The following is a 24,234-nucleotide window of genomic DNA, read 5'->3' on the forward strand; positions in this document are numbered from 1 at the left end:
TCCGCATCCATTACATTTAATCTCACATACCAAGTGGGATTTCAGGTCTCTATCGAAAGATGATTTCAGGGTGGTGAGGCACGATCTTAACTTCCGCGTTGTAAAAACTACTTGCAATTCGCATAGTTTCTTCAATTTGCTTGCAAAGTTTTGAGTAAGGTTGCCTCTGTATTGTAGAAAAATAGTTGGCTTATCAATAGATTTAGTCTTGGTTTTTTGATGCTCTTTTGGTGTTGTTCTTAATTGCTCTTTACCGCCATTTATTATCTAGAGTCTGACTCACTATTTTTGAAGACCATTCCTCTGGATATTGATTTTTGGTCCAGCAAGTTTCGTTCTTTTCAAGAGCCTGATCGAAGGCCAACCAATTAGAGGTTGCATTAAAAACCCTGTGGACCGTCCCTTGAATCACATTTTTTTTATGTTGAAGCGGTGCACAGCTGCGAAAATTCAGTATTATTCCAGCGTCAGTTGGTTTTTGATACCAATGACTGGCTACTCACAATTACGTTAATGTTAAGAAAAGCCAAATACCCATGCATGTTCGCTTTTTCTAAGGTAAATTGCAGGTTGTTGTGTAATGAATTTGCAAATTTTATATACTCATCCGGGTCACCACGAACCGTGCAGATAACATCTTCCACATAACTTTTAAACGATTTCATCTCCTTATCATGCCCCACTGTCTGTTGGTTGCTGCAATAAGTACAAATCCAAACAAATTCTGCATGTTGGCCTATTCCTCATTCGACATTTCTTGGCATCTTGCACGAAACCAGTTTCTGCATGACTCACATTCTACTCCTTTTCCCCGGTAAGTCACTCTCCGGTTACAGTCTTTGCACTTCCCCTTTTGGTCGGATCTGAGAAATTTTTCACTGAGCTCTGGCTTTTGCAGTGATGCCTCAAACGATTTCATCCACAAGTTTGCTAGTATTACAGCCAGTGATGCACCCATAGCCAGACCATCTGATTGCACATACCAGTCCCCATTAAATTTGAAATGAACATTCGTCACCGCAAGCTTTAGCAAACTTTTCATGGCGGACCTTGGGATATCTGGAGCTAGGTTGCTCGAATAGAGTTCTCTTAGAGCTCCTTCTATAGCCTCTCCAACTGGAACGTTGGTGTACAAATCTTTCTATGTCAAGAGGTACTATCTGCTCGTCATCTTCAAGAGTGAGAGACTCTAAGGCTTTTCTAGCATCTTGCGTGTTGGTTTCAATGTTTGCGCCCGGTAGTTTAAACTTAATTGTAAATAATTTTAACTGTAAATAATTTCTAAATTTCGATGTTTTTTAACTCCTTTGTTAAAATTATAGTCAAAGACAAGTTTATATACTTTGTAAATGATTTCATTTAGTTTTGAAACCTGACGATGAACTCAATGATCAAAAACGCTCGTTGCTATATTTAATCAATTTAAGTTTTAATTGACAATTACTTCTTCTCTACATTTCTTCTCATAGTTTTTTTTATTTAGATTAATTTCTTTTCATACCCAATATCTGTCTAGGACAGTCTTTTCAGACCCTAATTTTGTCGAGGACGGTCTTTTAATAATTCCAGATCTCGACCAGCGTAGGTACCTTATTTTGAAAGATTTTTGTCTGTTCATAGTCGCACAACTTTGCATAGTCACACCTTCGAAGTATAGTCCCCAAATTTTGCTTGGTTCGGCCTAGTCGAGAAATAAACTCGCTCTTTCAAAATATTTCGCATTAATTCGCAGTAATTCGCAAAAATTCGAATCATTGCCAAACTTTTGTCTGGATCGTCTGATCATGGCCAATTTTTGACTGGATCACGCGGTTTATATTTCCACCACCTAACCCCGGAGGCGATGCTTTCTACAAGCAAAACCGATGAAACCGACAAATACCGACGTTTCGTACCCCATTTCTGTCGGTATTTCTTAGCTCGAATCTTTTCATAAATTGAACGAGCCAAAGTCTGGATCATAAACTTTTTGGTCTTTCTGGTTCTTTTCATAAATCGAACGAGCCAAAGTCTGTATCATATTGCATTTCGGTCTGCACGTGTCTTTTCATAAGAATTTTTTAACGAGCACATGAACGCACCGAAATTTTGAACGAGGCAAAGTCTGGATCATAGGCATTTCTGGTCTGCCTGGGTATTTTCATAAGCAAAAATAGTCTGGATGAGTATTTTCATAAAGATTTTTGAACGAGGACCTCAACTAGGGTGAGATCATAACAAAATTTATTAAATATGAAAAGGGTTTGATTAAAATTGACGATAATATGATAATGCTCAGCTCTGGTCCACGCGGCTTTGGATATCTTGGAGTCATTGGCAAGTCTGTTGTGTCGTTTGTTTTCCGTTCGTCATCGTAGTCAATCGATCTATTAGCAAGTAATTGTTACACATCTTCATTAGATATTCAATCTTAACAACTATACAAACAAAATTCACATTTTTTAAAATCCCGTACTTTTACCAAGGATTTAAGTATTCGCAATCAAGTGCGATGGACTCTGAGAGTTTGGTGCGATATGAAATATAGAGTCTAATAAATCAAACATCGTACGCAAAAAAGAGCTAAGACTCTCCCAGGTCGAAGTGTCACCGCCATTCAACGCAAAACTATGTAAGATAAGCGAAGTGAAGATAAGCGAATATGGAAAAATTTGTAATATAAGCGGTGAATGCGGTGAAATTGCATAAATCAGGTGGTGAATGCGGTGAAAAAAACTTTATCGCCTTGTAGCGGTGAAATTACATAATTTCACCGCTGAATTTAGTGTTGAAAATAAGTAAATTCACCGCTTAGAAAAAAAGTATCCAAAATATGTGAGATAAGCGGTGAATGAGGTAAAATTATATAAACTCACCGCTTAGTTATTGGTGAAATTACGCAAATTCACCGCTTAGAAAAAATAGTGGAAATCGTGTGAGATCAACAGTGAATGCGGTGAAACTCATAAATAATCCACGAAAAGTTATAGAACTTTTTAAAACCTTTTAAGCGGCGATCAGGAGTTTTTCATGCAGGAGTTGAGAGGTCCTGAATCCGTGTAAGGACGGTTTGTTGTAGTAAGCGGTGAAATGTGGTGCATTTTGGATGTTCACCGCTTATTCTAGCGGTGAAATTACATGATTTCACCGCATATCACGGCAAAAGTGTGTACAAAAATCGCGATGAGAAAAACAATTTTTCACCGCTTTTCTTACATATTTTTCCAGTTTTTCCTCGACCCCGGGGATTGAGATACTTTAAAGTGAGATTATCATACAGGTGTTTCATCATACTTATGTTTCTTTTATGAGCTGCGCAATTTGATTGGAATGATAATGCAGTTGTGCCAATCATTAGAAAAGGTTCCAATGATTTATAAAATGGTCTGCCAAAATTTAAAAAAAATATTTAAAGTTGCCATCGCCGAGTGAGTAATTGTTTGATGTTAAGCTATTTTCAATTTTCTTTCTTTTATTTTTCGCCAATAACACAAAACTTAAATATTTGATGGTGCAAAGAAAGGATTATTTCAAGAAACCCAACCAAAATTAAAAAAAAAACAAAAAATTAAGAGAAAAACTTACACAACACAGGAGAAACAGCTTTTTTTGTGCAATACTAAAATTGAGAAAAAACATCAGAAGTCAAAAATTGAGAAACACTGGACTTGATTTAAGTTGCGGGAAATATCATATAGACGGAATACAAAATTTGGAAATTGAACAGGACAACAAATAAAATTGATTAGCCAAGTTAACAAAAAACGTCTAGCACAGCTGATTTGAAAGTCATATGGGTCAGACAGAAAATCGCCGAAGCTAAAAATCGCATAAAAGACCACATCACTATTATAATTTCTACAAACTTTTGGGATCTTTTCCGTTTGTGCCCCAACACTAAGTTATGCTCCCCCAGTTACAGAGCACGTTCCATTACACAGTAAGTCATTATGTAAAAATATGACACGTGCATGGGGGGTGCAAATAATATGCGCCCACTAAACTTGTGGGGGGGGGGGGGGGGTGTCAAAAACGGAAAAGATCCACCCGGGCCGAGGATTTTGCCCAAAAATAACGGGGAAAAGAGTGTAAAGAGTGTAAAAATAATATTTTTACACCGTTAGTGCCCCCCTTATTAAGGGTGAAATTTCCTGTTAGAGTGTAATTTTAGCGGTGTAATTTTAAGATTTAACGGTGGAAAAAGAGTGGAATAACTTATTTTTACACTCTTTTGATTACACTGTTGAAACTTATATTTACACTCTTTATTACACCGTTAAAACTTAATTTTACACTCTTTATTACACCGTTAAAACTTATTGTTACACTCTTTGTTATACCGTTAAAACTTATTGTTACACTCTTTTTTACACTCTTTTTCTATAATTTACACCCGTAAATTACACTTTAATATGTAATTCCACCCTTAATAAGTGGGGCACTAACGGTGTAAAAATATTATTTTTACACTCTTTACACTCTTTTCCCCGTTATTAAACCCTTAGTTAGGGGGGCTCTAACGGTGTAAAAATATTATTTTTACACTCTTTACACTCTTTTCCCCCTTATTTTGGGCAAAATCCTGGGCCCTTAAACCGTCTCGAAAGCACGCGGTAGTCTGATCAGATGCACTAAATGAGTCTATAAATTTAGCTACAGTAGTGTCGGAAATATCTCAATTTGATTTTAAAAAATCAACTTATGTGATTTTTCCATTATGATTTGGGTGTGTTTCCCTCCTCCTTATCTCAACCGGGCTGGGGACCGGCTACGGCGGAGTTATGAACATTCAACTATAGGAGATTTTTGAGCAAAGCACTGGCCAAAAAACCAGGTCTAAACTCCAAAAAAAAGCAAACAATAAATAAAACAATTATATAAACAATTATATAAAATTCAATAATTGCAATTTAAACGAAATAATAGCAAATTTCCGTATGAAAAACTAACTTTTTTTCTAGGAAGGTTAGGCGGACCATTCTTTTTGCATTACAACCTAAATATTACTGGTAGTTTGGGATATCAATTTGGTTCACTTTGAACAACTCCTTGACCCGATGAAAAAGACCTATTTTTAAAATTATTTATTTGAAATAATAGCAAATTTCCGTATAAAAAAATAAATTTTTTCTAGGAAGGTTAGGCGGACCATTCTGTTTGCATTACAACCTAAATAGTGCTGGTAGTCTGGGATATCAATTTGGTTCACTTTGAACAACTCCTTGACCCGATGAAAAAGACCTGTTTTTAAAATTATTTATTTGAAATAATAGCAAATTTCCGTATGAAAAACTAATTTTTTTCTAGGAAAGTTAGGCGAACCATTCTTTTTGCATAACAAGCTAAATAGTACTGGTAGTCTGGGATATCAATTTGGTTCGATTTGGACAACTCCTTGACTCGACGAAAAAGACCTATTTTTAAAATTCAATAATCGCAATTTAAACGAAATAATAGCAAATTTCCGTATGAAAAACTAACTTTTTTCTAGGAAGGTTAGGCGGACCAATTATTTTGCATTACAATCTAAATATTACTGGTAGTCTGGGATATCAATTTGGTTCACTTTGAACAACTCCTTGACCCGATGAAAAAGACCTATTTTTAAAATTATTTATTTGAAATAATAGCAAATTTCCGTATGAAAAACTAACTTTTTTCTAGGAAGGTTAGGCGGACTATTCTTTTTGCATTACAAACTAAATAGTACTGGTAGTCTGGGATATCAATTTGGTTCACTTTGAACAACTCCTTGACCCGATGAAAAAGACCTATTTTTAAAATTATTTATTTGAAATAATAGCAATTTTCCGTATGAAAAACTAATTTTTTTCTAGGAAAGTTAGGCGAACCATTCTTTTTGCATAACAACTTAAATAGTAGTGGTAGTCTGGGATATCAATTTGGTTCACTTTGAACAACTCCTTGACCCGATGAAAATTCTATATTTTTGAAAATAGAATAAGCGAATAAGTCAAAATTTCCGTATGAAAAACTAACTTTTTTCCTAGGCAAGCTATAGCAAAACTTCTTTTTGTTTTAGACTCTATATATACAGGGGATACTCCATACCAAAATTGGTTCAATTTGGACAACTCCTTGACCCGACGAAATAGACCTATTTTTAAAATTCAATAGTTGCAATTTAAACGAAATAATAGCAAATTTCCGTATGAACAACTAACTTTTTTTCTAGGAAGGTTAGGCGGACCATTCTTTTTGCATTACAACCTAAATATTACTGGTAGTCTGGGATATCAAATTGGTTCACTTTGAACAACTACTTGACCCGATGAAAAAGACCTATTTTTAAAATTATTTATTTGAAATAATAGCAAATTTCCGTATGAAAAACTAATTTTTTTCTAGGAAAGTTAGGCGAACGATTCTTTTTGCATAACAACTTAAATAGTAGTGGTAGTCTGGGATATCAATTTGGTTCACTTCGAACAACTCCTTGACCCGATGAAAATTCTATATTTTTGAAAATAGAATAAGCGAATAAGTCAAAATTTCCGTATGAAAAACTAATTTTTTTCTAGGAAAGTTAGGCGAACGATTCTTTTTGCATAACAACTTAAATAGTAGTGGTAGTCTGGGATATCAATTTGGTTCACTTCGAACAACTCCTTGACCCGATGAAAATTCTATATTTTTGAAAATAGAATAAGCGAATAAGTCAAAATTTCCGTATGAAAAACTAACTTTTTTCCTAGGCAAGCTATAGCAAAACTTCTTTTTGTTTTAGACTCTATATATACAGGGGATACTCCATACCAAAATTGGTTCAATTTGGACAACTCCTTGACCCGACGAAATAGACCTATTTTTAAAATTCAATAGTTGCAATTTAAACGAAATAATAGCAAATTTCCGTATGAACAACTAACTTTTTTTCTAGGAAGGTTAGGCGGACCATTCTTTTTGCATTACAACCTAAATATTACTGGTAGTCTGGGATATCAAATTGGTTCACTTTGAACAACTACTTGACCCGATGAAAAAGACCTATTTTTAAAATTATTTATTTGAAATAAGAGCAAATTTCCGTATGAAAAACTAATTTTTTTTCTAGGAAAGTTAGGCAAACCATTCTTTTTGCATAACAATCTAAATAGTACTGGTAGTCTGGGATATCAATATCAATTTGGTTCACTTTGAACATCTCCTTGGCCCGATCAAAATTCTATATTTTTGAAAATAGAATAAGCGAATAAGTCAAAATTTCCGTATGAAAAACTAACTTTTTCCTAGGCAAGCTATAGCAAAATTTCTTTTTGTTTTAGACTCTATATATACAGGGGATACTCAATACCAAAATTGGTTCAATTTGGACAACTCCTTGACCCGACGAAATAGACCAATTTTTAAAATTCAATAGTTGCAATTTAAACGAAATAATAGCAAATTTCCGTATGAACAACTAACTTTTTTTCTAGGAAGGTTAGGCGGACCATTCTTTTTGCATTACAACCTAAATATTACTGGTAGTCTGGGATATCAAATTGGTTCACTTTGAACAACTACTTGACCCGATGAAAAAGACCTATTTTTAAAATTATTTATTTGAAATAATAGCAAATTTCCGTATGAAAAACTAATTTTTTTCTAGGAAAGTTAGGCGAACGATTCTTTTTGCATAACAACTTAAATAGTAGTGGTAGTCTGGGATATCAATTTGGTTCACTTCGAACAACTCCTTGACCCGATGAAAATTCTATATTTTTGAAAATAGAATAAGCGAATAAGTCAAAATTTCCGTATGAAAAACTAACTTTTTTCCTAGGCAAGCTATAGCAAAACTTCTTTTTGTTTTAGACTCTATATATACAGGAGATAATCAATTCCAAAATTGGTTCAATTTGGACAACTCCTTGACCCGACGAAATAGACCTATTTTTAAAATTCAATAGTTGCAATTTAAACGAAATAATAGCAAATTTCCGTATGAACAACTAACTTTTTTTCTAGGAAGGTTAGGCGGACCATTCTTTTTGCATTACAACCTAAATATTACTGGTAGTCTGGGATATCAAATTGGTTCACTTTGAACAACTACTTGACCCGATGAAAAAGACCTATTTTTAAAATTATTTATTTGAAATAATAGCAAATTTCCGTATGAAAAACTAATTTTTTTCTAGGAAAGTTAGGCGAACGATTCTTTTTGCATAACAACTTAAATAGTAGTGGTAGTCTGGGATATCAATTTGGTTCACTTCGAACAACTCCTTGACCCGATGAAAATTCTATATTTTTGAAAATAGAATAAGCGAATAAGTCAAAATTTCCGTATGAAAAACTAACTTTTTTCCTAGGCAAGCTATAGCAAAACTTCTTTTTGTTTTAGACTCTATATATACAGGGGATTCTCCATACCAAAATTGGTTCAATTTGGACAACTCCTTGACCCGACGAAATAGACCTATTTTTAAAATTCAATAGTTGCAATTTAAACGAAATAATAGCAAATTTCCGTATGAACAACTAACTTTTTTTCTAGGAAGGTTAGGCGGACCATTCTTTTTGCATTACAACCTAAATATTACTGGTAGTCTGGGATATCAAATTGGTTCACTTTGAACAACTACTTGACCCGATGAAAAAGACCTATTTTTAAAATTATTTATTTGAAATAAGAGCAAATTTCCGTATGAAAAACTAATTTTTTTTCTAGGAAAGTTAGGCAAACCATTCTTTTTGCATAACAATCTAAATAGTACTGGTAGTCTGGGATATCAATATCAATTTGGTTCACTTTGAACATCTCCTTGGCCCGATCAAAATTCTATATTTTTGAAAATAGAATAAGCGAATAAGTCAAAATTTCCGTATGAAAAACTAACTTTTTCCTAGGCAAGCTATAGCAAAATTTCTTTTTGTTTTAGACTCTATATATACAGGGGATACTCAATACCAAAATTGGTTCAATTTGGACAACTCCTTGACCCGACGAAATAGACCTATTTTTAAAATTCAATAGTTGCAATTTAAACGAAATAATAGCAAATTTCCGTATGAACAACTAACTTTTTTTCTAGGGAGGTTAGGCGGACCATTCTTTTTGCATTACAACCTAAATATTACTGGTAGTCTGGGATATCAAATTGGTTCACTTTGAACAACTCCTTGACCCGATGAAATTTCTATAATTTTGAAAATAGAATAAGCGAATAAGTCAAAATTTCCGTATGAAAAACTAACTTTTTTCCTAGGCAAGCTATAGCAAATTTCTTTTTGTTTTAGACTCTATTTATACAGGGGATACTCCATACCAAAATTGGTTCGTTTTGGACAACTCCTTGACCCGACGAAAAAGACCTATTTTTAAAATTCAATAATTGCAATTTAAACGAAATAATTGCAAATTTCCGTATGAAAAACTAACTTTTTTCTAGGAAGGTTAGGCGGACCATTCTTTTTGCATTACAATCTAAATATTACTGGTAGTCTGGGATATCAATTTGGTTCACTTTGAACAACTCCTTGACATGATGAAATTTCTATATTTTTGAAAATAGAATAAGCGAATAAGTCAAAATTTCCGTATGAAAAACTAACTTTTTTCCTAGGCAAGCTATAGTAAAAATTATTTTTGTTTTAGACTTTATATAAACAGGGGATACTCCATACCAAAATTGGTTCGATTTGGACAACTCCTTGACCCGATGAAAAAGACCTATTTTTAAAATTATTTATTTGAAATAATAGCAAATTTCCGTATGAAAAACTAATTTTTTTTCTAGGAAAGTTAGGCAAACCATTCTTTTTGCATAACAACCTAAATAGTACTGGTAGTCTGGGATATCAGTTTGGTTCACTTTGAACAACTCCTTGACCCGATGAAAATTCTATATTTTTGAAAATAGAATAAGCGAATAAGTCAAAATTTCCGTATGAAAAACTAACCTTTTTCCTAGGCAAGCTATAGCAAAATTTCTTTTCGTTTTAGACTCTATGTATACAGGGGATACTCCAGACCAAAATTGGTTCGATTTGGACAACTCCTTGACCCGACGAAAAAGACCTATTTTTAAAATTCAATAATTGCAATTTAAACGAAATAATAGCAAATTTCCGTATGAAAAACTAACCTTTTTCTAGGAAGGTTAGGCGGACCATTCTTTTTGTATTACAACCTAAATATTACTGGTAGTCTGGGATATCAATTTGGTTCACTTTGAACAACTCCTTGACCCAATGAAATTTCTATATTTTTGAAAATAGAATAAGCGAATAAGTCAAAATTTCCGTATGAAAAACTAACTTTTTTCCTAGGCAAGCTATAGCAAAACTTCTTTTTGTTTTAGACTCTAAGTAGCTATGGGATTCTCCATACCGAGTTTGGTTCGATTTGAACAACTCCTTGACCCGATGAAATTTATTTATTTTTGAAAATAGAATAAGCGAATAAGTCAAAATTTCCGTATGAAAAAATAACTTTTTTTCTAGGAAAGTTAGGCGGACCATTCTTTTTGCATAACAACCTAAATAGTACTGGTTGTCTGGGATATCAATTTGGTTCACTTTGAACAACTCCTTGATCCGATGAAATTTTTTTTTTTGAAAATAGAATAAGCGAATAAGTCAAAGTTTCCGTATGAAAAACTAACTTTTTTCCTAGGCAAGCTATAGCGAAAAATCTTTTTGTTTTACTCTCTAGGTACCTATGGGATTCTCCATACCGAGTTTAAATCGATTTGAACAACTCCTTGACCCGATGAAATTTCTATATTTTTGAAAATAGAATAAGCGAATAAGTCAAAATTTCCGTATGAAAAACTAACTTTTTTTCTAGGAAAATTAGGCGGACCATTCTTTTTGCATTACAATCTAAACAGCACTGGTAGTCTGGGATATCAAATTGGTTCACTTTGAACAACTCCTTGACCCTATGAAATTTCTATATTTTTGAAATTAGAATAAGCGAAAAAGTCAAAATTTCCGTATGAAAAACTAACTTTTTTCCTAGGCAAGCTATAGCAAATTTCTTTTTGTTTTGGACTCTAGATACACAAGAGATACTACATGCCAAGTTTGGTTCGATTTGGACAACTCCTTGACCCGACGAAATAGACCTATTTTTAAAATTCAATAATGGCAAATTAACCGAAATAATTGCAACTTTCCGTATGAAAAACTAACTTTTTTCCTAGGCAAGCTATAGCGAAAATTCTTTTTGTTTTACACTCTAGGTACCTATGGGATTCTCCATACCGAGTTTAAAACGATTTGAACAACTCCTTGACCCGATGAAATTTCTATATTTTTGAAAATAGAATAAGCGAATAAGTCAAAATTTCCGTATGAAAAACTAACTTTTTTCCTAGGCAAGCTATAGCAAATTTCTTTTTGTTTTAGACTCTAGGTACACAAGAGATACTACATGCCAAGTTTGGTTCGATTTGGACAACTCCTTGACCCGACGAAATAGACCTATTTTTAAAATTCAATAATTGCAAATTAACCGAAATAATTGCAACTTTCCGTATGAAAAACTAACTTTTTTCCTAGGCAAGCTATAGCGAAAATTCTTTTTGTTTTACACTCTAGGTACCTATGGGATTCTCCATACCGAGTTTAAAACGATTTGAACAACTCCTTGACCCGATGAAATTTCTATATTTTTGAAAATAGAATAAGCGAATATGTCAAAATTTCCGTATGAAAAACTAACTTTTTTCCTAGGCAAGCTATAGCAAATTTCTTTTTGTTTTAGACTCTAGGTACACAAGAGATACTACATGCCAAGTTTGGTTCGATTTGGACAACTCCTTGACCCGACGAAATAGACCTATTTTTAAAATTCAATAATTGCAAATTAACCGAAATAATTGCAACTTTCCGTATGAAAAACTAACTTTTTTCCTAGGCAAGCTATAGCGAAAATTCTTTTTGTTTTACACTCTAGGTACCTATGGGATTCTCCATACCGAGTTTAAAACGATCTGAACAACTCCTTGACCCGATGAAATTTCTATATTTTTGAAAATAGAATAAGCGAATAAGTCAAAATTTCCGTATGAAAAACTAACTTTTTTCCTAGGCAAGCTATAGCAAATTTCTTTTTGTTTTAGACTCTAGGTACACAAGAGATACTACATGCCAAGTTTGGTTCGATTTGGACAACTCCTTGACCCGACGAAATAGACCTATTTTTAAAATTCAATAATTGCAAATTAACCGAAATAATTGCAACTTTCCGTATGAAAAACTAACTTTTTTCCTAGGCAAGCTATAGCGAAAATTCTTTTTGTTTTACACTCTAGGTACCTATGGGATTCTCCATACCGAGTTTAAATCGATTTGAACAACTCCTTGACCCGATGAAATTTCTATATTTTTGAAAATAGAATAAGCGAATAAGTCAAAATTTCCGTATGAAAAACTAACTTTTTTCTTAGGCAAGCTATAGCAGAAATTCTTTTTGTTTTACACTCTAGATACCTATGGGATTCTCCATACCGAGTTTGGTTCGATTTGGACAACTCCTCGACCCCACGAAATAGACCTATTTTTAAAATAATAATCGCAAAATTATTCGAAATAATAGCAAATTTCCGTAAGAAAACCCAACTTTTTTCCTAGGCAAGCTATAGCAGAAATTCTTTTTGTTTTACACTCTAGATACCTATGGGATTCTCCATACCGAGTTTGGTTTGATTTGGACAACTCCTCGACCCGACAAAATTGACCTATTTTTAAAATTATTTATTTGAAATAATAGCAAATTTCCATATGAAAACCCAACTTTTTTCCTAGGCAAGCTATAGCAGAAATTCTTTTTGTTTTAAACTCTAGATACCTATGGGATTCTCCATACCGAGTTTAGTTCGATTTGGACAACTCCTCGACCCCACGAAATAGACCTATTTTTAAAATTATTTATTTGAAATAATAGCAAATTTCCGTATGAAAACCCAACCTTTTTCCTAGGCAAGCTATAGCAGAAATTCTTTTTGTTTTACACTCTAGATACCTATGGGATTCTCCATACCGAGTTTGGTTTGATTTGGACAACTCCTCGACCCGACCAAGCTGACCTGTTTTTAAAATTATTTATTTGAAATAACAGCAAATTTCCGTATGAAAAACTAACTTTTTTCTAGGAAAGTTAGGCGGACCGTTCTTTTTGCATAACAACCTAAATAGTACTGGTAGTCTGGGATATCAATATGGTTCACTTTGAACAACTCCTTGACCCGATGAAATTTCTTTATTTTTGAAAATAGAATAAGCGAATAAGTCAAAATTTCCGTATGAAAAACTAACTTTTTTCCTAGGCAAGCTATAGCAAAATCTTTTTGTTTCAGACTCTATATTGACAGGAGATACTCCATACCAAGTTTGGTTCGATTTGGACAACTCCTTGACCCGATAAAAATGACCTATTTTTAAAAATTATTTAAAATTAATTATTCGAATTAATCGGAAATTTACGTATGAAGCAATATATATCAAGCAATATGAACATATTTGATTTATGAAAATAAGTTTGAAGCAATATTATATTGAATCAATATAAAAATTGTCGGAAAAAGTCTCTATAGTTGAATTTATAATCAACTTTTCGAATTCTTTCCAGTATGCTCTGTTCATGTTACCCTCCTCCTTTTTCATTCCGGACTTGGGACCGGCAGTGGTGGAGTTACAAAAAGATATAGGAGAATTGAGCACAGCACCAGGTACACAACCAGGCTCAAGGAACTCTCTCCAAATGTAAACAAACAAACAGATATTTCTTTTGATTGAAGGTTATAGGAGAGATAAGCATAGCACTAGATACAAAACCAAGCTCCAAAACTCTCCAAATCTAAACAAATAGATACTATTTTTTTGTTTAGAGGTTACAGGAGAAATGAGGAGAGCACTAGATACAAATCAGGGCTCAAAGAGCACTCTCCAAACTTAACATAAAATTATCTATTATCTAATTAAACTTCGAAGCGTGCAGAAACACCCGCTAAAGTCCCGGAGTTTCAAATTTAAAGACTTAAATCCGCGGTCGAAGCGGGCAGAAACACCCGCTAACGTTTATTGCGTACTTCAACATTATTAAAATTTTAAAGTAATATTAAAATTAACTTAAACAAGTAACAAAGTTAAAAGCAGAACTAGTAATAAAATTTCGAAGCGGACAGAAACACCCGCTAACGTCCCGGAATTTCAAATTTAAAGTTTTAAATAAGCGGTCGAAGCGGGCAGAAACACCCGCTAACGTTTATTGCGTACTTCAACATTATTAAAGTTTTTAAGTAATTTTAAAATTAACTTAAACAAGTAACAAAGTTAAAAGCAGCACTAGTAATAAAAATTTGAAGCGGACAGAAACACCCGCTTAAGTCCCGGAATTTCAAATTTAAAGTTTTAAATCCGCGGTCGAAGCGGGCAGAAACACCCGCTAACGTTTATTGCGTATTTAAACATTATTAAAGTTTTTAAGTAATATTAAAATTTGTATGTATGTATGTGTAATGAATGTATATATGTACTCTTGAGAAAATAAATTTAAGAAACCAGTAAATTCACTCAGAAGCTCCACTTAAACAAAGTATTGATTTAGTTCCCTTGCTATCAGAAACCTACGCAAGTAAGCAAATCTCGACTAAACTTTCAGAACAAGTAAAAATTAAATTTTAAGAACTAAACGGTCGTTCAAATCTAATCGTGCTCGAAATGTTTTAGCACGTTGATAAAGTAAAGATCGCCCAGGAAGAAAAACTTGATAAGCTTATTTTGAACTGAATCCACTCTCGGAAGCTGAATGTCAGGCAATTCTGTAACACGATATGCAAGAGGCTCAAGGACACCTGATTCCTTTTCAAATTCTGTCGACCTGAGATCAATAACGACTGTTTCAATTATCTCGTACAGCTGTACTAAACAGAAGATCGCTGAACTTCGATCTACGAACAGTAGAATCTGACCCACCTTAAACTCACCATCCTCACGAATTGCGACAAAACTGTTAGCGTTTGATCTCGTATAACTCTGGCTGTCAAGATGGAACAGCCCTCGAAATCTGCCGAATAAACGAGCTTCTGGAAACTTAGCTTGGGTCTTATTGAAAACGTCATTCCTTTCTACGCGCAAGTCCTCTTTGAAATCGCTAGGTTTGTTTTTCAGTTTTTTAATAAAACATGTCAGATTGTCTTCTTTCGTTTCAAAGCTGCCAAGTTGTCGATTACGAATATAGCGACTGACAATCAGACTGCAAGTATTTACCGTTCCAGTCAGAGTTCTTATAAAGTGGTTGTTTGCGTTCTCAAACATCGTAGCCGAAGTAGTCCACAATGGCCCAAAGGTAGTGCACTGCCATGCTAGATGTCTTAATAAATGATAATTGATAGAATCAAATTTTTTCAGCGGATAGCGAAACGACATATTATAGCAAAAGGCTTCTAAAATATGTCCGCATAGGCTTGCTTGTGATACACTCTCGTACATGGATCGTAGTGAAAATGCTAGGTAATCAAGATTTTGAATGTTAGTCTCATGGGCGACAGAACTTTCGAAAAACTTACAAAAAACTATGGGTGAAAAATAAAGAAGAAAAGTTTTCAATTCATTTGCTTTGAAATGATCAAGTGAGCGCAGTGATCTGATCGACCGCTTGAACTCGCTTGGTAAACGTACTTTTTCAGTTGCATTGTCAATTTCGGCTATTTCAATCGAGCTGAGTTGTTCAGCGAAAAATTTGATGACATCGTGAGCAACACCCTTAAGGCATTGGTGCATGGTGTCTATAGGGCAGGTCAATGGCAGGTTCGGAACAATGTCGAAAATTTTCGAGCGTCCTTTGACACCCAAGGTGTCAACTTCTGGATCCTTCTCTTTTCTTCCCTTTCTTTCGTCAACGACTCCGCTCTCAAATAGTCTAACCAAGTGCTCATGCTATGCAGGATTCCTCATTGTGAAGGTGCGATCATTCGGGTACCAATGACTACCTGGAAATCTCTGAATTCCCCTCATTGTACACAGTCTACAGCCATAATAACCGTTGAATTTTTTCATTTTCAGAACATCATGTTTGCAGACGAGGTCGACAATCAAGAAAATTGTAGTGAAGCGGATTTGGTACGAACGTTCATTGTATTTAATATTCTCTACTTCTGAAATCTCAGAAGCATAGTGATCAAAAATGGGATCCCACGAAATTTCTCCTTTGCCGTACCACAAAGAACAGAGAAAAATATTATCGAATGATGATCTGAGTTTTGGTGGCAGGTCAGCCAAAGCAACCCAGAGAGGGTAAGCGGAGCAATCACTAGATTCTCGAACCTGAACTCCGTCAACGTTAATTATAAGTTTCAAATGGATTGTACCTTCCTCAAAAAGACTCGAGAGTTTTAGATCTGTTTTTGTTTCTGGGTCTGCGTATTTCACTATTTCATTAATGTACTTTTGAACATTCTGCACCAGTTTGTCGAAAAAATTGAGATAGATAACTTCCCCATTGCCATTGTTCTCTCTGTGCTTTATGTATTGCTCTGTCAGTTTCTTTGTCTCTTGTTTCAAAAAATTTGGAGCAGGTAGACGGTCATTTGGATGAATAATCTTTTGAAATTTTAAAAGGTCATACAGCGCTTCGTCGGGTAAACAATAACGGGCAGAAATTGCAAATAAACCAAGTGCAGCATTATGGACAGTGACGTTTGAATTACACAATAGAGGCTGAGAAGAAAATTGAAAGCCATCTTTGCTATGGTCGTAACAGTCTTTTTCCGTGTCGACTACGTCTTCACTGTCGTGGTCTGAGATGATATCTAGCCGATTCGATGAAGATTCACCTATAGAAGCAACTTCACAAGATGGATCGGACATTATGTCATCAGCAGAAACAGGCATACTCCCATGGGTACTATTCTCCTCAGTTTCAACATCTGAGGAACGCACAGAATCAACTTGGTGTATGTACGTTTGAATGTGTCTACTTGAACTGTCCACCAACCTTCTTTTCACGCGCCTCTTCCGTTGATTCTGGAATTTTCTTTTTATGGCACTTCCAAAATTGGTAGGCGTACCAACACTCGATTGACTTGCTCCATAATTTGAACCGAAACTTTCTCCGGAATGAAAAATTTCACTTGAATTTCCTGAAGCATGTAAAGATTGGGTCGAAATGTCACCCAGGCGTTGTTCTCGGGGTGTCGTGGGTGGCAAGATTTCATTATATGATTCATGCTTCTCTTTGTGCGGACATCTACATTTCAATCGGCCATCTTTAAAATAGTTGTTACCGTAGCTCACTGTGATTTCTTCTCCAACTTCTATAGACTTGATAACTTGGAGAAAAATGCATCTATTGTGGGGGAGGAAAGAGCTTGTGTATCCCATAAAAAATTTGGTGTTCGGGGAGCAGGAGTGGTTGGCAAAACGAATTGGACCCAATAGCACTAGTTCATCCCTGTCCAACTCACCGCGCATGACTGACAAATCAGACATTTCGTTTTGTAATTCCTGAGGAACACTTTCAATAGGCCCAACAAGAAAAGGTCTTAGGGGTTCCAGCGAAGGCTTCAAGGTCTTTTCTGTATGATTGAAGAGGCCAAAGCCCCCGAAACTGTCTGGCAAGATTTTGAAACCCCTCTCAATAGAGGCCTCACAGAGTTCTTTTAAAGACGAGTATGCTTTAAAAAGTCTGTCTGCTTTCAAACGATTCTCATTCTCTTCAAAACTGATCAACGGAAGCATTGTTTGAGGAACTACATCGAATTTGCTTAAGATTTGACGCACTACTTGTCCGTCCACAATTACCAATTCTTCGCAAGTTATCATCATATGACTTGAAAAACCTAATTAGAATTTAATCAAGGTGAATGAATGAATAAACGAATGAATGCATGAAGGGATTAACGTATGTATGCAAAAGAGCACTCTCCAAACCTAACATAAAATTATCTATTATCTAATTAAGCTTCGAAGCGTGCAGAAACACCCGCTAAAGTCCCGGAATTTCAAATTTAAAGATTTAAATCCGCGGTCGAAGCGGGCAGAAACACCCGCTAACGTTTATTGCGTACTTCAACATTATAAAAGTTTTTAAGTAATATTAAAATTAACTTAAACAAGTAACAAAGTTAAAAGCAGAACTAGTAATAAAAATTCGAAGCGGACAGAAACACCCGCTTAAGTCCCGGAATTTCAAATTTAAAGATTTAAATCCGCGGTCGAAGCCTGCAGAAACACCCGCTAACGTTTATTGCGTACTTTAACATTATTAAAATTTTTAAGTAATATTAAAATTAACTTAAACAAGTAACAAAGTTGAAAGCAGAACAAGTAATAAAACTTCGAAGCGTGCAGAAACACCCGCTAAAGTCCCGGAATTTCAAATTTAAAGTTTTAAATCCGCGGTCGAAGCGGGCAGAAACACCCGCTAACGTGTATTGCGTACTTCAACATTATTAAAGTTTTTAAGTATTATTAAAATTAACTTAAACAAGTAACAAAGTTAAAAGCAGAACAAGTAATAAAACTTCGAAGCGTGCAGAAACACCCGCTAAAGTCTCGGAATTTCAAATTTAAAGTTTTAAATCCGCGGTCGAAGCGGGCAGAAACACCCGCTAACGTTTATTGCGTATTTCAACATTATTAAAGTTTTGAAGTTATGTATGTATTTATGTAAGTACGAAATTAAATTTGTATGTATGAAAAACTGTCAAGTAAACTTTGAATTTATGATCACAACACGAAAACAAAGCTTCAGAAAACGGCAAACTAATCAACTAAACAATATAATATCAAATGATTTAAACAGGGAATTAGGTTAAACACTCCAGTAGAAGTAAAGGCAGAAAGGCGAGTATTTTCTAAGGAACTGTATTTCTACAAATAGGAAGCAACGTATCAGTACAACAAACAAGATCAAGGAGATGGCCTTCACATTACAAAAAATGATCTTCTAAACAACTACTCATTCGCTTCTAAACTAGAATGTCGTTTCCGACAATCCTTGCCGTATTGGTTGGCAGCTTTTCTTGCAGTCTCGAAAGCCAGTTTTGGTGTATCTGGGTACTTTTGCTCTACAACTTCTAAAACAGGCAGAAAAACCTGGTCATTTTTTGCTCATCAATTAACTTAGGTTTTTGGGTTTTCAGGCCAAGGAAAGATCGATCTCTTAATTCATGCTATTTAAGGCTGTTATGCAATGATGACTCCTACGGTGAAGCTGACGAATAAGTTTTACTAAAAAAACCTACTCCTGAACTTTTCGAGAATTTCACTTGGCGCTTCTTTGCGGCCGTCAGCTTCACGTCTTCTCGGCTCAAGGATAACACCTGCACGCTCGTTTTCTGGCAACAATTTCTCAAAGAGGGCCCGCGCAAATTTCCCGACTTCAGATCCGGCATGCATTGTCATCAGATCTTCATCGTTGTGTATAACAGCAACTATAGATGTGCCGCGGGAAGGATGATCGTCTATGCTCTGGTAGCCATGATGGTCAACAAAGCGAATTTCTTTCAACTCTGCAGTCTGAAACAAGTTTTCATGTAACCAACTGCGCCTATTTCTTGCAGAAACTCATTTGTCTACTACCACTTGTCACTACCAGTTGTCATGGGTAAGGCCAAAAAGGTCTAGCAATTAAGGCTGAGTGATACCAAATTGTTAAGCAAACAATAATCTAACTCTCTCGTCAATTCTTGCACACAGGTTTGCGCGCTTCTTGTCGTCGATCTTTCGTTTCTCTTCAAAGCTTTTCATCAACTCGTTCATCTCCAGAACGTGATTATCGAGATACTCTTTTGAAAAAGAGCAATTGGGGCCGCAATCGTCTTTGTTGGTTTCACTGTTTGAAACCATGTTGGCGCTGATCTCAGGTAAAGAACTGGAGCAAGGTTGTGAGAAACTCAGATTATCAGAGGGCTGCTAAAAACGCAAAGAGCAAATTTTCCAATCACACCAAAATTCGAAACTCGAAGCGAGCAGAAACACCCACTGACGTCTGCGATGATTAAAATTATTATATATGTATGTTTGTATGTATGTATTTATGTATGGAAGTATGTATGTGTGCATAAATGTTTATTTAATTTGGCGACTGATTTTGATTTAGAAACAACTGGAACCATATGATCTGGTTTGTGATTAAAATTATTGACAACCTTTAATTTTTACCATGTTCTTCTTCTGGCTGCCCTGGAGAACGGCTGGCTGCGTTAACTTTTCGACTTCAGCCTTTTTTGATTTCTTCCGCTCAGTTGATTGTCCTAGGCAGACTTCTCTGCTGCTCATAACGGGAGCGCGGGAACGACTCAAAAAGTTGACATCATCAACTACAGGAGCCTTCGGCGCAGCTAGAACTTTTTGCGCAATTCTGAAGGACTTTTGCCACCGTCTAGTTCTGCTTGAAAACTCTTCATCGCTTCCTCTACTTTTTTATGATTGCCTTTAGACAACAAACGACAAGAAACAGATTGGTCTTTAAAATGCAGGTTGTAACTCTCTCCTTCAATTAAACTCAACATTTCTGAGGGTTTTATTTTCTTAGGCCACTTGGTGCTGCTGTAAGTAATAAGAATCAACTTGTCTTTCACAAAAAGCCATGCTAAGTTGTCCTTCAAAATGCTATCCTTTATACTATCCTCTCTTTCAGCCTCAGAGTCGAATAGGTTATGGCTTTTCGCTGGTTCAGATCTCAAGTTGTCTTTTTTCATTTTCAACGATCTAAAAATTTGCAGACAAAGTAGAGCGAAACTATTTCTATGTTGTGTGCGAATCTGCAATTAGAATTTCTTACATTAAATTGTTCTTGTGTTAAATTATTTGAAAAAAAAGACTTGATTTTCAACAACCTAAATGAGTTGATTTCATCCAAAATTTCCAATACAAAAAATAGCACCTTTAAGAAGACAAACTGAAACTAACTAGCATAAATTCTCATCTGTAACACTTAGGCGTACTTCTGCAAAAGACAACACTTACGTATAGGATATAGGAACCCAAATCAACCTCGTGTTAAACGTCTGACTCAATTACAATTTATTTCAAAACAGAACTAAAGAAAAACAGCCGATTCTAAAATCACTACAAACGGTTCCTAATCTTGATTACAATTCAATTTTCTTCATTCTTAACTATCTTAAAACTTTCAAACTAGCTAGAGAGAAATTACTTCTATGTTTTTTCTGCGAATCTGCAATTAGTATTTCTTGCATAAATTTGTTCTTGTGTTAAATCATTTGAAAAAAAAGTGATTTGATTTTCAACAACTTAAATGAGTTGATTTCATCCAAAACTTCCAATTCGAGAAATAGCACGTTTAAGAAGACAAATTAAAACTAAAGTAGCACAAATTCTCATCTGTAACACTTTTGCGTGCTTCCGCAAAAGACAACACTTACATATAGGAACTCAAATTTACCGTGTTTAACGTCTGATTCAATTACAATTTTTCAAATTTCAAAAATCACTCGCAACAATTGCTACTCCTGATTATTGGATGGAAACTCATTGCTTTCGGTCTCAGATTCGCTCAAATTGACACAACTTTGAGAAGTCTCGGGGAGTTTCTTTCCCTGTCGCTTTTTCTTGGCCTCTGCCTTTTCCCTCATTTGATTCACCCAAAAAGGGTCAGATTTTCGTTTCTTGTATCGAAGTGAATCCATGCCAGCTCTGTTGGCAGCCAAACGAGCTTCATTGTACGCATCTGGCCAAAGACGAGGTGGAAACTGTCTCTGTACAAGGCCTTAAGCAGAGGAAAACACACCTAAGCTAAGCTTTTTAGGAAAATCAATCATAAAAAATGGTTACAAAAAACTTCAAAAACGAAAACAGAAAAAAATCATTTGAGAAAATCAGTTTGAACTTCCGACAACTTATTCTTGAAACCCAGTTTTTGACATTTTAGTTTTTGATCATTATACCTTTAAAGATTTTTGTTCTCTTGGGAGATGCAGTCTTCCGCACTTCGCTTTCTCGGGTTGGGGATATGATATCCCTCTGTAGACCCTTCTCGCCCCATAATGCTGTTCGCAGATTTCTTCCCAGTTCTTCCGGATTTGAAGTTGTTGGGAAATTATCCAAATCAACTTCCTCATAAAAACTTGGTATAGCTATACCTGCCTCTTTTGTGTCATTGTCTGCATCAATTTTCTTGAGATCTTTCTAAATACAGATAGTTTGGAATCTATCCAAAACTTGGCAAAAAAAAACATTTCTTGAAAGAAAAGTCTGAGCGCAAAAACTGAGCAAACTTTATAAAAACTTGCTAGAAACCACTTCTACCAAAAAATTGGTCAAAACTTTTGTATCACTGAGGCAAGATCCTACAATGGTTTTCAATTTCTGGAGCTCGCTCTCCAGCTTTCTGTTGCCGGACAAAACCGTCTTCTCATATGCTTGTATAACCTCTGCGATGAGTTTTTTGTCCTCATTAAGAACTTCCAGCAATCTTTCATGATTAGCGCATTTCTAAACAAGAATGTTTTTAACTGACAAAACCAAAGAACTGATAACGAATCAACCAAAGTTTCGGATCGTAGCTTAACGATTGCAGTAGTCACTCGCTATGATATTTTATCTGCTTAAATTTCTCGCAAAAAATTACAATGATTACCTTTTATTGACTTCTTAGACAGCAAATGTTTTATATTTATTGCGATAACTCTTTCACAGAGAGAAAAAAGAGGAGCTGTAACCAAAACCCTTGGACTTTCAGTTGCTAGCCTTGTAGTCGGTGTCCCACCTTGGCTGAGGGTCCACTTTGCACCTGTAGGTGGGGTACCACTTACTGGATTTTCAAACTGTTGTGCGAAAGCCCCATAAATTTCTTGGTATCGCTCGAATTCAACTTGCATTGCCGCAGGAGGCCCGTGTTTTAACAACACGCATTCAATTTCAACACCATCGATCAACAGATTAGTTTTTCCATCAATCTCTAATTTCAATCGATCATTTATTTGAAAGCTCTTGAGCCAACGCCCATCAAATAACCCAATTTTTAACATCTGACAACCTGCTGTCAGGAAAACAAACTCGATTTTCATTGGCATTTCTGAAATCGTTAGGTCAGTAAAAACAGATCAATCCAGAAATTTAAAAAATAACGGAGAAAATTGTCAAAAACGTTCGAGTCAACATTCATTTAATTGAGAGTCAATTGCAATCCAACGAAGAAAGCGAAAAGACAAAAAAACATCAACTTCATGCACAATTACTAACAATTTCAATCAAACTCTACAGCCAAAAGAATTGCTTTGCGACTATCGTTATCAAAAAGATCAAGCTCTGAGAATAAGAAAAACAAAGTCAAACAAAGTAACACTACGAAAGTTTCACACTGCACCTTTGAGGAAACAAAAATTAATAAAATCCATTCATCGGCTCCATATTTTCAGCACTTGATATGGAAGCAGTTGTCGTGTAGCTGGACTCCTCATTGCTTTCCGAGAACTCAATAAACTCAACTTCTAGGTCTTCTACTCGTTGCCTTAAGCCATCTATTTTTTCACGTAGCTGTTTTATTTCTTGCCACAGTTGCTCAATTTCAGACAAAGGACTTTCAAGAAACCTGGTTTCAATCGCAGTACCACTTTCCAAACCCAGAAAATTCTGTCTGAAAACAATTTTTGTTTGTTGCAGCATATCAGCCGTTCAACTGAAAACATTTTTGATTTCCAAAAAAGTTTATATCGAAAAGAAAAAAAATTATAAAAATTTCTAAAAGGTTTCTTAAAAAGCACAACATGTAATAAAAGATGACAGCTCAAAAAAACTTTCACCTCGTGTCCTACCGCAGCACATTCACGCCTAAATCCACCATCGCCATCAATCTTCAAGAATTTATGGGTATTCCGATTTCAACTAATTATAACTGCTAATTTCTACTTCATCTTAAGTTTTAGGTCTAAAAATTGGAAGCGGACAGAAACACCCGCTAACTTTCGTCAATTTTAATTTTATTGAAATTTTACAATAACGGTCGAAGCGGAAAAGATCCGCTTAGTGGAAATTCGAAGCGGGCAGAAACACCCGCTAACGTTCGTCAATTTTAATTTTATTGAAATTTTACAATAACGGTCGAAGCGGAAAAGATCCGCTTAGTGGAAATTCGAAGCGGGCAGAAACACCCGCTAACGTTCGTCAATTTTAATTTTGAAATTTTACAATAACGGTCGAAGCGGAAAAGATCCGCTCAGTGGAAATTCGAAGCGGGCAGAAACACCCGCTAACGTTTGTCAATTTCAACTTTATTGAAATTTTACAATAACGGTCGAAGCGGAAAAGATCCGCTTAGTCGAAATTCGAAGC

At 35.2% G+C, this 24,234-nt stretch overlaps 1 protein-coding gene across 1 annotated transcript in view; it reads right to left on the reverse strand.

Annotated features, from left to right (window-relative positions):
- Window positions 1-2,200: 2,200 nt before the first annotated feature.
- LOC142340276 (uncharacterized) overlaps window positions 2,201-24,234 on the reverse strand; it is a 38,129-nt gene continuing 16,095 nt past the window's right edge. Inside the window, exon 3 of the mRNA XM_075390850.1 lies at window positions 2,201-2,366. Within this exon, the coding sequence (XP_075246965.1) occupies window positions 2,201-2,366 (166 nt within the window). The remainder of the gene's footprint in view (window positions 2,367-24,234) is intronic.

The sequence above is a fragment of the Convolutriloba macropyga genome, chromosome 5 (genome assembly GCF_964194025.1).
Source record: "Convolutriloba macropyga chromosome 5, txConMacr16.3, whole genome shotgun sequence".
NCBI lineage: Eukaryota > Metazoa > Xenacoelomorpha > Acoela > Convolutidae > Convolutriloba > Convolutriloba macropyga.